The sequence below is a fragment of the Patagioenas fasciata genome, chromosome 15 (genome assembly GCF_037038585.1).
Source record: "Patagioenas fasciata isolate bPatFas1 chromosome 15, bPatFas1.hap1, whole genome shotgun sequence".
NCBI lineage: Eukaryota > Metazoa > Chordata > Aves > Columbiformes > Columbidae > Patagioenas > Patagioenas fasciata.
The window spans coordinates 8,138,276-8,154,645 of record NC_092534.1 but is presented as its reverse complement, the minus strand read 5'-3'; the positions used below and the strand labels follow the sequence as shown (position 1 = coordinate 8,154,645).

General features: G+C 50.3%; 1 protein-coding gene across 7 annotated transcripts in view; it reads right to left on the bottom strand.

Moving 5' to 3' along the window:
• Positions 1 to 16,370, bottom strand: part of RAB11FIP3 (RAB11 family interacting protein 3) — a 74,556-nt gene that overhangs the window by 24,892 nt on the left and 33,294 nt on the right. For 3 of the 7 annotated variants that reach the window (XM_065850461.2, XM_071815379.1, XM_065850462.2), the window contains exon 3: positions 13,062 to 13,153. In XM_065850461.2, the coding sequence (XP_065706533.2) occupies positions 13,062 to 13,153 (92 nt within the window). Of the gene's footprint in view, positions 1 to 5,522; positions 5,599 to 6,183; positions 6,381 to 6,474; positions 6,581 to 13,061; positions 13,154 to 16,370 lie in introns of those variants that run through there. The other 4 variants (XM_071815383.1, XM_071815382.1, XM_071815381.1 and 1 more) reach the window with 4 other exon arrangements.

Genomic DNA, 16,370 nt, shown 5'->3' with positions numbered 1-16,370 from the left:
GCTTTCACTCACTCCATTTTAAGAGGACACATTATTCATCTGAAAAAGCACCACTCAAAACTGGCCCTTAAAGCACTTTTTGACCCCCTCTAGTAATACCAGGGCACCCTCCATCCTCAACAGAAAATAAGCTAGTTTATAAATCTTCATTACAGCATTTAACCTGCAGGGACTGCATCAGCAGGACACCCAAACCACCGCACTTCTGCTGGAAAAGCACCTTGAATATTTTGCACCACTTCCCCAGATCCGCTACCTGCAGCAGGCTCTAGGAAAGCAGCACGATTTGGTTTTTAAGACACTACACTATGAGCATGAGGAACTGGGTTTTCCTCCCAATTCTGCCCCTCGGGCGGGTGGCTGGTCCTGCCCTTTGGCTCGTACGTGTGGGCAGGGTGTTCCTCCCGGGACACGCATGGTGCTGAGCCCAGAGCCATCCCCTGTTCGAAGGAGAGCTGTGGGAGCACTAGAAGAAACACCTTGCTCAAGCAGAATCTCTTGATACCCATCAAAGTGCCAGCTCATTTCCCAGCATTGATGGCATACCCCCTGCACACCTCAGAACAAATCCAATAGTCTCTGGCTCTGGGATCGCAATCATGGTGGGATCTGTCACCACTGGTGCTGAGCTCCAGCTGATCCCCGGTCACTGGAGGTGTCGAGCAGAGGGGCGGGAGCCCTCCTGCCTGGCCTCAAAAGAAAAAGATGCTCATGAAAAGCCATTTGCTCCATCTGAAGTTCACCCAACAGGATCAAACTTGCTCCGGGACTGGCTGCAGCCCCTCTAGCACAGTAGCAGGGCAAAGCACCGGCAGCATTTTGAATGCAGGCACCAGCATTGAAGCAAAACTCTCTTCCTCTGTCAGAGAGCATGCAGAGCAGCTTTCAGTGCTTTTTCCAAGGATTTTCAAGAAAATGAGATTTCTCAAAGCCCCGTGTTCAGGCAGCTAGAAAGAAAACACACACACTGTCCTTGTGGCAGCAGAATGGAAAGCTGCATTAGAGCTGTTATTCAAAGCAGGGTGTGTGCATGGCAGGATGGAAGAGTCCTGCTGCAGGTGCCCTCTGCTAGAAGAGCAGCTTTTAGGGCACGTGCTGGATTTGTACAGCAGGAGAGCACCAGACCAAGAGAGACAAATGTCCCACTGACATTCTGCTGCCTTGACTTTGCAAACACTGATCTTGCCAGTCTGATTCTCCTCTCTTGGGTAAATACTCTGCAGCCCAAAGAACAACTGCAGCTCAAAACACAACCGACACCCAATTTTGTTTTACCTACAAATTCCCAGGCTGCCTCAACACGCGGGAGGCCAAAGAGTGACAGCAACAACCTGTACAGCTGCTGTGAAAACCTCAAAGGGACGGAGGGAGAATAATTCAACAGTGATTCCCATGTTACACGGACATTTAAGGAGCAAAGCAAAGTGTCCAAGTCAATGCCCTGGCTTTGCTCCCTGCCGAGTGCTCTCGTCAGCTCCTGTGCCACCTGAGCACACTCAGCTGGGTGATGGATGAGACAGACAGACAGACAGGAGCTCCTCCTGTAAGGCTGGCTCAGCTTTCACAGCCCCATGCTGACCTATGGACACCAGCATCTCTCTAGGACACCACCCTGAAGTTAAACATGACATAAACCTACATAAAACTAGAGTCTAACGTCAACACCAGGAAAAGACGGGTCTGTTCACGTCATGTTGAATCTAACAGAGGAGAGGCTGCTGCAGTGAACGTCATACCAAGCATGGGAGAAGGTGGCTTTTCACTGGCCTTCGAGAGAAAAACAAAAGCCTCCTAAAACTCCCACCCACTTTAAAAAGCATAAATCCAGCAAGACTACTTATATACCTAAAGCTGGGGACTTGCTTAAGTGCTTTATTGGATTTATGTGGCACTTTCTAGAAATGCTGTTCAGGCTCCTAATGCTCAAGCAGAAGGAGGACGAGGGGGATTTGGGAGTGGAGACGGGGTCTGCTGGCCGGCTCGCAGACACGTGAGTCCACGGCACAGTCCCCAAGAGGAGCCGGCAGCTCCCCAGCCTCCAAGGGACAGTGTGCTCAGGCAATTCCAGCGCTTTTCCAAGCTATTTGTAGAAGACACCAAGTTTAGGAGAAGCCAGGCTCCAGCGTATCAAAGCTGTGTTGTAACACTGGTTATATTTTGCTTTGCGGGATAAAACCCATCTTCAACTCGCACTGCGCAGCCCCAGCACTTGCAGCAGCGATGGATGATGCTTTGTGCTAGAATGGTGGGTGGGAGCAATGGGAACTCAGTGCAGCACAGAAGGCCAAGAAAGGAGAGCAGTCGTCCACATCTGCAGCTGTCCCCACGTGTTTCAAAGGGATACTTTTTGCCAGTCTGAAGAAGGATTTAATGCCAAACTAGAAATAACATTGCTTGCAGACTCCAAAGTAAATGCTGCAGGTTTTAAAAAAATCAAACAAACAAACAAAAAAAAAACCCATTCCCACTGGAAAAGCTTGAATTTAAGCATACATTGGACTTTGATAACAAGCACAAAGTAAAGACAAGTATTCCAAAGAAACAAAACAAAAAAACCCCAAACATGCCACACACCAAAAAAAACCCCACTAAACCAAAGAACCCCAACCCACAAGGAAATTATTAAAAACCACCCTATTGTGGTTACCATTGCTGGCCCTCTCAACATGAAGCACAACCAGGAGCTGAACAGCTCACGGCATTAGAACATCCAAGTGCCCCGGTTAGGCAATTTATCTAATAAAATGGTTACAGAACATCCTGTTGATGGGAAATACCAGTACGGACAGGCTGAATAACAGACCAAGCCTTTACAGCTAGAAGTACCCATCAGAGCAGCACATTAACCGTCCTCCTTCTGCCACACTGAGGATGTGCAGTGATTTATTGATTTCTTTTTAAAGATGACCTGCAACACAATTTGCAAACTTTCTTCGTATTTCGCAAAGGAGAAAAGTTTTTACCTTGTAATATTAGCCTAGATGACATTTCAAACACAAGAGTCCTATTAAAATTCAACTACATGGTCAATGAATTAAGAGGCAGTTGAAGCTGTAAACAAAGTCCTTCCCCTGTGCATAAGCATGGAGAACTTGGCTTTACATTTGATCATAGATTAAGTAACTAAACCTCAAGGGAAGATGCAGGAAGGAGATGGGGAAGCCAAAGGGACATAGGTAAGCTATTACCAAACGCCTGATGCAGCAAAGCAAAACCAAGCCCCTGTGTCCTGGGCAAAGGTGCAGCCACGGGTTGCAGAAAGCTTTTTGGTGGCCTCACAAGCAGCTGGTTTGTGCACTGACCCTTTAAACCTCCCTGCCACAGCTCTTGTGCAGCCAGGTTTGCCCTTCTGTGAGCTGGCAGAAAATAAACACTTTTTCCAGATTAAAAAAACCCCACAATAGACTTAGAGCCAGCCATCAGCTTGGGACAGTCAGGCTGCAAGTGTCTAGGGACTTGCCAGGAATGTCCCCACCATGTTCAGAACAGGCCTGTGTCACCAGTGTCAGTGTATTTTAAGCTTTTATCAAATCAAAGACACCCTTAGACATTTCAGGTAGATGTCAGACCTCAAAACAGGGACACACACACAGAGCCCCTGAGCTGACACAGGGTCACGGTTCAACTGCAGCTCCCAGCCCTGACCCCGAGACCCCCGGGAGGTATTTCCCCCGTGTTTGCCCCAGCAATGACAATATTGCCGTTGGTCACTCAGGCACACCTTGGACCACTGAGAGGTGTTTGGCAAAACGCCGGGGATCTGAAAGCCCAGCAGTGAGCCCTCCTGCTTCCAAAAGGAAATAAATGGATGAAATCTGCATCAGGGTGACGTAATGTGCCCTGATAAAACGGGTGAGATGATGAAGCACCTCTAGGAGACTTCTCTAGCAGCAGCTCATCTGTTCCAGGCATTTAATTGCACATTTGAGTAAAGACCATTTGATTAAATTTTGTAAAAGCGCTGTAAAAACCACACTGATTAAAAAAGAGCCATTTGAGTACAAGGAGAGGAAACAAGACTATTGGGAGTCACCTGCCAGGTCTGAGCAGTGACAAGTTGAGCTTTGATCTGTGATCGACAGGAGCTGCCCTGCAGAGAAGAGCAAAGTCTGGCTCCCAGGAAAGTTCCTCCCAGGCCTTTTCTGCAGGGCTGGTCCCCTGCTCGTCCCCAGAACTGTCCCAGCACCCCAGAGCTCTGCTGCCCTTGGCCACAAGCACTCAGAAGTGGGAGGGGAAGTGGGGGCAGAGAGAAAAAGGCAAAACAACTCTTATCCCAGCAGCTGTGAGTCTATTTGTGATGAATACCAGCTCTGACTGCACACAGGACAGACGGGGGAGACACACCAGCTACAAAAACCACCCGCCAAGGACACCCTCGCCTGCTGGCTGGGGCCAGGGCCAGGCTGGGAACACTGCCCTGTCTGCAGCTGACCCAAGGAACACCCAGAGACCCGTGGCTGCGGGACAGGCTCCTCTGAAAGGAGCAGAGGTGAAGAGCAGCCCCATAGCTAATGGTGCTGCCAAGGACACACGTCTGCCCAGCCTCACAGCAGGCAACCTGGGCTTAAACTGGCTTTAAATCAGTTTAAAGCTGGGGAGAAGGGAGGTGAGCTGTATATAGGCCCACTGGAGCCTACGCTAATACAACCAGCCCCTCAAATACCCCAAGGCAGCTCAGCCTCTGAATGCTGGCAGCCAGAAACCATCATGCCAATGAGCGATCCCACACTGGAGGTTGCCACCACCAGCACGGCACTGACCTCTTGGCCATAATATTTGCCTCTTCCTGCATATTTGGGCAATGTTCGCTTTTCAAAGAAGCCAGGGAGCCCACATTCAGCCTACGGCAAAGGCAACTGCTCCTCTTTCACAATACAGCCCCTGAAATTGGGTTTTAAGGCTGCTATGCTTGGTAATATCCCTTGAGGCTGGGCAAGAGAATCATACTGCAACTGTGAGAGCAAACTGAAAACACCTACTGAAGAGAAAAACAAACAACGCAACACCGAACACACACACACACACACACACACACACAAAACACCACCACCACCAAAAAAAACAAAAAACAACAAAAAAAAAACCACCCTACCAACCAAACAAAAAAATCCCCCAGCCAAACAAACAACAACAAAACAAAAACCAACCCAAACCCAATCAACAAAAAAAAAAGAGCGCCAAAACCAAAGAACAACCCACAAGACCCCATATTTGGGAGGCTGTCCTCAGCACCCCAAAAGCCTGCAGCCACCGTCCCTCCTGGTCCAGCTCCCCCAAGAGACTCAGGCAGGGAGGACTACATCGTATGCACACACCCCACAGACTACAGCGAGGAAAGACTGTTCCTGAAGACACTGCACACACCAACCAATTCTTAAGAGAACAGCAAGAGGCTGAGTTGGGCACACGTTCAACCTGCCTTTTCCTGGCACCTCCAGGGCTGAGAGTGGTCCCAGGGCTGGAAACCTGTGTCGCTCTAGGAACCCAACCCTCCTCATGCTGCGTTAGCACTCCAAACCCACCTGCGGACACATCGCCTCCTCGCCCACGTCCAACCCGGCTCCAGGAGCACGAACCACCAGGAGCTGCCAGCTGCTTCTGCGAGGCAGGAGGGAAGCAAAGTCCAGGAGCCGCCGGATGCAAGGCTTACCGGCTCCGTCCCGAACACAGAGCCTTTTGTTCCCACCTCGGCGATAAGGAGAGACGAGCTAATGTGCACTGCTCTGCCGTGTGACCACAGCCCTGCCGGTTACGCGAGCACCAAAATAAAAGCACGTCTTCGAGCCCCACACCAGGGCCAGCCCCGCTCCAGGTGCGTGCGCCTTCTCCCACGAAACCGTCACCAACTAAAAAGGTGGATTTTGAAGACAACCTATAGAGGCTGCTGGGGCTTACCTCATCCTTCCTGATATTTCTGGTGAATGTTTAAGCACTAAATGACAAATTCCTTCCTTATAGTCACAAATAGAAAAACAAATAAAGCTTGCTTTGCTTGCTAGGAGATCAGGAGCGCTTTGCTACTGATAAGCAATCGCAGTCACCGTTTGGGTGAGTCAGATGGCAATTTACCATGTGCAATGACAACGCTGCCCTCAAAAAAAGCCTGGAGCTTCAGTCATTGATGACAACCAGGTTTACAAACACATCGATCCCTCCTTTGCCCCAGCTTCGCATCTCCCTTACCCAGAAGCTCCTGTCTGCAGATGCAAGAGCCCCGGCAGAGCCAGCGCCGCAGGGAGACCCCATCCACAGCATCCACGGGGTCACCCCATCCACAGCATCCACAGGGTCCTCCCTGACCCACGTACAAAGTCCTTGGCAGTACACAGCCTGCAATGCACTGCTCAAACCCAGACGTTGTGAGGGTTTTGTCTGTTTTCCTATTTCCTCTCTACAGAAACTTCACATTCTTCAAACCTCAGTCTCCCTCAGTCATGCCTGCCTAGCATAAACAAACTTGTTTCATTCCATTACCTTCACAAATCACATTTTCTCATTTTCTCTGGCTTACCCTTGCTTCGCTCTGGGCCACATCCTTCCTGAAGCACAGTGCCCCAAGCAGAATCTACTACTCAGCAACACTGACAACCTTGATAACCAGTTGACCTCCTGTGCTGAGTCCAAAAAAAGCAAGGACTTCTGGTAACAAGCAGGGCAGACGGGGAGTTATGCTTTAACCCGAGCTCTCTTCCTGGCTCTGTCCGGATATGCTACTCAACAAGCAGGTTGCAGCCCTTTTTTCTCTCACAGCTTCTCTGTGCGTGCTGCAAGACCTCAGGGAAGGTCCAGCACCACTGCAAGGAGCCCAAAGTGAGACACCCCTACGGTAAAGACAATTAGGAAAGCCCAACCACCACCAGCTTTACTTTTCAAACTCACATTTCCTTCCAAGGCTGCTCATCCTGCTCGCAGCCTCCCAATGCCACTGCCACCCTGCCCACTGAGCCGCCGCGCAGCTCCCACGTTTCTCAGTCCCACACTCACAGCTCAAGATAAGGCTTCAAGGTCTTTGTTCTTCCAAACTCCTTCCAACCGATCTTGCACAAGGCAAACACTCCAAACACGATGTTTTCTGACCAGCAAAGAAATTTCTCACCATAACCCCGAACTACAGTCCTCCCTTCAGGGACGTTTGTGCCCGATTTACATTCCAGTCCTTTCCTCTAAACAGTACTGAGCCAATAGAATATATGAATTTCCTTGGTATTTTTCAGGCTTCTTGTTACAAAGTTGTCACGACAGACTGATTTTGGAGTTAGTCCAGCAATTTTAGCAACTTAATTATTGTATTTTCTTGTGTCTAATACATACAAAGATAACACAGACTGTTCACTTGTTTGCTATGAAAAGCATGTTCCACATGTGTGAACAGGATGGGCAGCTCCATTCGCCTCTCAGTGCTGGGGAACAGAAAGGCTTTGGGGACAGAGGGGAGCTCAGGGCTCCATGTGCTTCCCCAGGAGACAGATGAACAGATTTAAAACTGCATCCATCACATTTCATAGCCCTGTAGTGCTGGCCACCCATGAGATTTTTAGTGCAGTAGCCGTTGATGACAAAATTAACCCCAGTTCCAGCAGGCGACTTGGAGAGGGATTTGTGATTTTCTTTTGTTTGGACACGACGATGTTTTTGGGTCAACACTGTGCAGAGATGCCTGTTGCAGACAGTCCTTCCAGTCATGGGAATGGCACTGGTAAGGAAAGCCTGAGCCGAGGGCTGGAGAGCTGCAGTCTTCCCATCCCCATCGCAGTGGGACAGCAGGGCCGGCGTGCAAAGGACTGCAGACCTTCAGACCTGCATTAGGGTGACTGGGGAACAGTCCCCAGAGGCCCTGGCAGAGCTGGAGAGCTGAACCCCAGGTCTGCCCCAGTGCCATGAGCCCCTCAGGCAGCTCAGCTTAAAGGCAGGTTGCCTTTGAAGGCTGCAAAGCCTAACCTTGTCTTTTCAGACCAGCTGGCCTCTACCAGACACGCACCTGCTGGTAACAGTGGTATGGAGAGGCAGAGGAGGAAAAACCTCACTAAACTGCTAAGGATCACAAAGCAGGTCCACTGCCAAGGCAGAAAACATGTACTCCAAATGCCTCTCTCTGCTCAGGTGGCACAGCTCCCTCTGCCTTCAGGGAAGACAAATAACTTCCAGAGGAGTCTAACGAGAAAGGGGGACTCGGAAGGTCCACTGGGCTACCAGGAGTAGAGACAGTGAGTCTACGGCAGACTGGTGCAACCACCCCACATGAGCTCGTTGCAAAACATAAGCCATGAGAAACAATAGCTGCTGCCCCCAGGGTATGGCTCCTGCACACCCGAGTTGTGGGACACCACATACTCTCAGCAACAGCTTCTGCATTACCAGTGCACAGCTGGAATCCTACACATCTTCAGTCCCCTTCGCAGAAAGTTGGAGGAGCTGGAAAAATCCAGCAAGGCGGATTTAAATTGCCTCACTCTGACTTTTGCCTTTCAAGCAGCATTAAATTCAATTGCTCCACATGAAAGAAATTCCAGCTTTAACAGAGGCAACAGTTCTTTCAGCAGCTGCCAGCTACACCTGCAGACAGGTAGTCTGGAAAAAGCCAGGAATATTCCCTCCTCCCAAAATTCAGAAAACTAGATGTGGGACCTCACCAAGGACCATTTTACTCCCTAGATCGACTCCTACTGTGCTGTACAACTTGCTACAGAACATTCAGCTAAAGGGGACATGCCTGGGGGAGGTAAGGCTTGCAGGGCGCCCCCGTGCATGCCCGGGGAGCATCGCTGTGTGCCTGGTTAGTGCCGCTGTCCCGAGAACGCAAACCACTCCTCTCGCAGCTGCCGCAGCTCAGCACGAAGCACCTTCCTGGCTGCTGTTGAGGAGCCACGGCAGCCGCCCAGCAGATGGCAACAGCCCCGCACAAGGCGGGCAGCACTGCACCTCTCACCCGCAGCAGTTTCGGCTGCCCTGCTTTGCAGATCTTAAAAAGGGCCTTCCTATGACCTTGCTGGCCCAAAGCATGAGTTCCCAGGGATAAAATCAGGATTTGTGCTATTTACTGTGCTCTTTGTCAGTCCTTACAGAGCACAGCCTTGCACCGGCTCTACCTCTCCTCCAGCCCAACGAAGGTTACACATCTCCATGGCAATCCCAGCCTAACTCTGGCAGCACACCACATTTTTGTGGCTTGCTTTCATTTTGAGAGTCAGCCTTCTTGCTCTGCATTGTTCAAACACGCTCATTTGCCCCCAGGAGCCAGGGCAGAGGGGACAGAGAGCCCTTGTCCTAGGGCAAGGCACAGGGGGCACCAATAAAGCTAAGTCCAAATTCACCTTCACCCCCTTCCCCACTGCAAGGCATTGCAAACAAGCCGGTGTACCTCAGAACTGAGTCACGAGCTTCACAGGAGCCTGCAGGGGAGGCAAGGAGAACTCCTACCTTCTAGTTAGTCACCAGCAAAGCTATACTAGCCCAGCCTGGGGGAAAACAGGCAAGGACTCAGGTGTCTGGACAGACACACTCAAGGGTCCCTTTATATAGCTTTTACAAAGCAGGGTAGGCAAAACCATTGTCATTATTTATCAGTGATGTTTCCCTGCATAAATAAAAAGCAGTAAGCTTGTCACCACCCACCCTGCAACCATCACACGTCCACCCCGGGCCGGGAGAAACACAGTCCCTGGGGCTGCAGGCAGGTGGGTAACCACAGCAAGGTGATGCTCTCCCTGCTCTGGGGCGGGCGGACAGGGATGAGATTCCTCTTGCACTCCTGACAGCGAAGCTCTAGGGATCGTGGTGAGCCCCCTGCAAGCACAGCTGGGTGCACAAGAAGCCACATGGCTGTATGAACCCAGGCTCCAGCATTTCCAAACCTCTGTGAGCTGCTGTCTCAGCAGAGCCTCGCAACCAGAAATCCTCTTTGAAAACAGTTTAAGAGGTAGACCTGTCTGCTGGACAGACCTGGCAAGGTGCAACAAGAGCCAAGAGCTCCGCACCACATCAGGAGCCACACCAGTGGCTGAATTGTGGAAGTATCCAACATTACAAAGGTCCCTGCGTGAAGCATCAAAATTCAGACCTTGCCCCCTCTGGGAGGCTTTTATGCCTTTACTAGAAGATGCATGTGTTGATTCTTCAGTCTGCAGAGCAAACACTCGCTGAAAGACACCAGTGCTGCGTACTCGGGGTTTTCAGCAGATGTTCAGCTCTCTCTGATGACAGGCACCAGAAGAGGAGATGAGTCACCAAGAAGAGAGCAACCTTATTAACAAAGAGAAGACATTTTCATTTAAACTGCTTAAATCACTTGTTTACACTTGTTTGAACAAACATTTAGGAGAAAAGCTCTCTGTCAAGGCCCCAACACTTGTAAGAGCCAAGCACTCAAGCTACTGCGATTTTGTGCTGTTGAAGGGGGACAAGAGCCAGCAACCACGATGGCCCTCAGCACCCCGGCCCAGTAAATGCTACACCCTTCGTTCAGCTCACCTTTCAAACATCTTCTGATGTGACACGAGAGGTGAAAAGCTAGCTGTGCTCCCTCACCCCACAGCCCTGCCAAAGCAAGAGGGGCTCACCTCTTGTCTGAAGTCCAGCAGCTGCATTTTGGGGGCCGAGAAAGAAGCAGTCGTGTTACAGAAGCTGTTTAGCTGCCTGGTGGTCCCACGTAGCAGCAAGTTTTAGAGCTGTGTGCTCGCTGTGCACCATCTTCCCAGGTCTGAACCAGAGACATCTCAGAATACAAACTGGTTTTTGGTGGTGTGGGAGGTCTGCTCAGAGGAAAGGCAAAACCTCTACTTTTGGAAGGGTGTTCTTTTTTCTCCCCTCCTCTCTTCCAGGTGAATCCAAGCAAGGTGGAATATACATTTGGAAAGGTCATTTATTCTGTTTTCCATCTTACCATTTCCAGAGCAGCTCCTGCTGCACCTGAGGGAGAAGGACCTGGCAGAGCCCCCGCCAGCAGACAGCTCTGCCAGGTAAGGGCTGCACCGTGTGCTCTGGTGAAAATCACTCATTTGCTGCTCCCAGCAGGCTGCTTCGTACAGTGGCTTCTCTCCTCCCCGCTACCTAAAACAGCTCAAGCTTTCCAAGGTATAGCACTACAGGACATGGGGAATAAAATGCACGTTGGGAGCTCACTGCTCAGCTGAACGAGAACAAAAAACCACACGCCCCAAGACACCAATTTATTTTTATACTCACAACACCGAACGATATTTCTCAATCATGTTCTCATTTGAGGACCCTCTACAAAATCCTTGCAGGCTGGAAATTATTTTGAATCATGTATCCAAGACAACAAGGGTAATTCTTACCCAGCATATTAAACATAGATACTGCCAGAGCTCTGATCTTTAGATGATTACCCTGAATTCAGTATAAGAATCCATTTACATCTTTCTGAAAAGGAGATTTCAGAATTCATCACCTTTTTCCTTTGGGTCACCTTCTTGTTTGAAGGGAACGATGGCCCAGCAGCAGAAGTATTTCATCCCAGCAGGGCACACACCCGCCTTGTTGGTATTCCTGCCCAGAATAGCTTGCAGCACTGACAGAGCTCATCTATGCTAAATTAGCCCTTAGAAAACATCCCTGCTCTGAATCTCAGAAGATAGTCCCTTGACGCAGGTCTAAGAAGCAAAAAGCAAAAGCCCTTGCCTGCACAAGCACTGCGACACAGACTGTCACACCTCTAAACCATTCCGTCCAGCAGAAAAATAATACAAAACCCATCTCCTTTCCTGCCCTCCTGTCCCCACTCTATCCAGCTATAACTGGCTTTTGTAATTGTCTTTCAAAAAGGTAAAATAATCTAATACTCAGCAAGCCCTTGAAAGCCTTCTGGGGGAGGAACCCAGGATCACAACTGCTTAAGGCTGTGTCTGTCTGAGCAGTCCTAAGGGAATAAGGGACTTTCTCAGATGACAGTGCGATTCTGTTGACTTGATCAAGAGCAGGAGCCAGGGAACTGGCTCAAGAGGAAACCTGTGCCTGGTGGGGAAGTGGGATGATGACCTGGTTGATTGTCAGGCATGAGTTGCCAAAGTGAGAGCTTCAAGCCATCTCAAGTGATGGACCTGTGCTTCTCGCTAACATGGGGAAGACCAGTTGCCCAATACCCAGTTTATCATTATAAAACTCAAAAGAACAGCTTGAGCCTTTTATCAAGAAGTCACACAGTCAAAATAACATATTACAGACTATACAAAGCAAAGACATGTATATTTGCATGCGAATATAAAGGAGGCTGGGAGTCTCTTTGCAGGTGACAACTTGTGTGATAAAAACATCCACAGTACCAAGACATCAGAGTCAAAAGACTGAAGAGGAAAGTTTGGAAAAGAAGAAGCAGAAGGAAGCTATTCAGACAATGGGTCACTGTGGCTGCAGCCTCCTTTCTAGCTGGGGAGAGCAGATATGGGATGCTAGTCCAGTGTGCTCCTGTGCTAAGGAATACAGAAAGGAAGGGAGGGATGGAGGCCACAACTTTAATAAAAGGAAACAAACACACACACACACCAAAAAAACCCCAAAACAGAAACAATAGATGTCAGATAAGCCCTAGAACAGAGAGAAACAAACAAAAAAATATATATGCATTTTTGACTTCTGCTCTGCCTTTTACTGGCCCAACAGCACCAAGTGCTAACGTCCAACTGCTCCGCTAGGCTCCTGGTTGGTACATCTCAAAATCAGGCTCGGGTTCTCCAAACTGAGAAACTCCAGCAATAAGACAAACACAAAAGCAGCAGGCACCCTACCCCCCTTGCTGGTGTTTCAGCTCAAAAAGGATTCCTGTCTCTTTCAGAGGGCACCATGCTCTGGCACTCTGCACTCTAAGACAGCACTAGCTGGGGGTTTTTGCTTGAACAACAATTTTAACTTAAACACCACCAAATGCTTGGTGCAAATTCTCTGGGCCAGTTACCCACAGAGAATCCAAGGATTTGTCTTTACTACATGTTGAGCATCCCTGAGCCCCATCACAGCAAATGCTCTTCTCCCCCAGCCAAACGCTCCATGCTCGAGTCTCACACTGCACGCAGCTGACATTTGCAGGAGTTAACAGTGCTTACACTCACCTCAAACGTGACAAAGTCGTCAAACTCATCAGGACAGGGTGGGGATTCCTCCTCAGGGGTATATCCCATATCATACAACTGGCTGTCAGGATCTGCAGAGAAAAACAAAAAAAAAATTTCACCAAAAGGAAACGCGCGCCCTCAAATGAAGAGAGACAGGACAGTAGAAGGACAAGGACTTCCTCTTGCACGCACCAGTACCTTCAGCGTTCAGAAAGGACCTCTGCTTCCAGGCATCCCACCACCACCGGGGCTGGAAGGCAGCTGGCAGAGGTGCTAGAGGCCCATTGCTGCTCCAATGGGGCTCCCACCTGCATTCATCCCTACCCTGCCATGGTCTCTGCTCCTTTCCCTGGTTTCTTCCCTATCTCCGTTTCCTGCATCCTCCTAGTCTTCTCCCAGAAGGCTTTAATCCTGCTGTGGGCAGGGAATACGCTAGATCTATGTGTGACAGCCAACTACCATGGGAACCGCAGAGAAAGCAGCCTGCACTGAAGCTTTTATCATCTACTGCTCCTCCCGTGGCCAGCCACATCAGGAGCCATCCTCACAGTCGGACAGGAAAATAGGAGATTTTCAAGGAGATTTCTTAAAAAATAAAAAAGGAAATATTACTCCTCCCACCCCCAACGCCCATCTGCAGCAGAGCGGATCAGCATTTCTCCAAGCCCTTCCACCGAGGAAGGGAGCATAAATTCCCCGTGGTCCCTCAAGCAACAGCTAATGCCTGATCCAGCACACGACCTAGATCACAGGCTGGAAACACCAAATCAAGATCAGATGCTGCAGTCCTAAAATAAATAGCAGGCTCAAACCCACATGCCTTGGAGCTGCAAGCGTTGCGGCACTAGGTTTGTCTGATGTTGATAAACTTGGCTGGGCAGAGGGACTCATCATGTCAATGTTCCTAGGAAAGCTCGGCAGCCACCTGGATTTGGAGAGGGATGGGCTTTCCTTTCACGGCTGCTGGAGCATGATGAGAGCAGAGCTACAAAGCGGGTCTGCTCCCCGCGTCCTTCAGGCTGGTGGTTTCGCAGCAGGTGGGCAGTGCAGCCAACAGCTCCCAGGCTCGAGTCCAGACCAAACGGGCATGTAATGCTTTGCCACAACTGAGTGGTACAGCCACCCAGACAGGATTGTATGCAGCCTCCCTCAAAGGGCACATTCCCTATACAGCCACAGCCAGCACTCCTGCTTTGGGTCTATCTCCAGATATCAAGAAAGGCCATTTTTCGTTAAGAGATCTGTACCTCTAGTACAAAGTCAAGGGATTAGCGCACAGGACAGAGGAAGGAGTTGAGCATGCAGCAACAGCCCTTCCATCCAAAGACCCTCCTCAGTGCCTCTTTGAGGTAACTGTTAAATGCAAACGCATAAAGGAGATACTGGAGCCACTGACCCAATGGGTACTGGCAGCCTACAGGGGTGGTAGAAACTGAGCATGTGGCACTGAGAAACGATCCCTCCTCTAACCCAGGTCTAGGCCTCCCAAGGGTTAGACTGTAAATCAAAACCACGAATAAGCCAAATTGCTTTTCCAGAACCCAGCATATGATGCTGTGCTCTACAGTAAGCACACGGAAGGGTCATGGCTTCATGGGCTGAAAGGTGTCCTTGTTCACAATTTATGACTCCAATATTCCCGCTGCTTTCCCCGCTCGCGGCACCAGCGCTGCTGTGAGCTGTGCTTCCAGCTGCCGGGCCCCTGTGTAACCCTGAGCGGAGCAGCCAGACGCACGTGGAAACGCTGCTGCCCGGGCACACTGCTCAAGACCAGGCAGCCTCACGCCACCTCCTCCTATAAAAAATGCATTTAGTATTGAGGTATCTTCAGACAGTGCTCTCCCTCTCCTCAAATGTTACCCTGTCCCCACCTGCTCAGCTCCACATGTGGGTCTGAGTCTGCAATTGGAAGGAGTTTACCCAATAATTTATCCTTGTCCATATTCCAAAATCTGTGAGCATCCTTGCTGACAGCAGGGAGGACTGAGGGGACAGGGGGAGTGAACTGCTTGCGGGAAAGCCATGGCATCACCTGAGAGTGGGTGTCACCAAGAGGACCCTTTGCCCACTTCTGGGAAAACCAAATAGTGCTCCCAGCAGGCAACCCCTGTCACATAATTAAAACAGAGGGGACAGACAGCCTTGTCTCCTGCTGAGTACAGAGCACAGCATGCAGACAACGGCCACCTCCAGGGAGGTGCCTGTGATGTGCACGGGAGCCCCCACAGAGCCAGATGAGCTCCCCAGGACACAGGCTGCAGGCACAATGCCCCGGTCCTGTCCCAGCCTGAGCCCTGGTGACAGTGACATCTCCACTCTCCGCAGTCTCTGAGCATGCCCCAGCACAACACAAATGCTTCATCCACAGCACATCTGCATCCCCAAACAGGCAGCAGCAGGACTCCAGCCAAACAGCTGGGTGCTGGGCAGTTGCCAGTGCTTCCAGCTGCCTGATCTCGCACCTCTGCTGGGTACAGCCAGGCACCCGGCCAGCCTCACCGGCGCCACCCTGCAGGGCCATCCCCAGTGCTGCTGGTGGCACCCTGCGGCAGCCCCGGGAACCACAGAGCACCCCCAAAACAGCAGAGCCAGACACAGGCTGCTTCCTTCTGCTTATTGCTCTATCATTTACTTTCCTCCCCCTCCAAGCAGACACACAAAAGCTTCCTGCTTTTCTACAGACACAGATATTTATTCCACTCGTTCCTTCCAAAGGGACTTGAAAAGGGAGGATTTACAGCTAAGTAAAAGCTTCCAGTTCCCTTCGGAAGCGGGGGTATAAAGCGTGGGCAGACAACACACAAACAGCTCCCCAACATCAGCTGCCTCCTGGAGAGCTCTTGCCCAAACCAAGGGCTCCTAGAGCCTCCCCAGCCCTTCAGGTGTTTGTTGGTGTAGGGGCAAACATGAGACTGATTGCTCCATCTGTTTGCAGAGCACTCAGCCCAAAGAGGGGGTCTCTGTGCAGGCAGTGTTTATTTTTAGAGCAAGCTCCACTGTAAAAAGCAAGGAAAGACCATTTGAGAGGTCACCTGCACCCTTGCTGGTAGCATGGCCAGCAGAAGCCATGCCCAGGAGACAGCACCCCATGTTTCCACCTCCCTGTGCTCCATGTCAGAGTGCAAAGACAAACACCACCATAAACAAAGGTTGACTTTTCTACTCTATTCATTCCCTCCCCCTCCGAAAAAGCCATATGGTGCTTTGTGTATAGGGAGAGTTGCCATGGAGAGCTTGCCTGCAAAGTCTTCCAGCACAATAGGCTGCATTAAGCTTTCAAATTCCTGTCCAAAAGAGCCAAAAAAA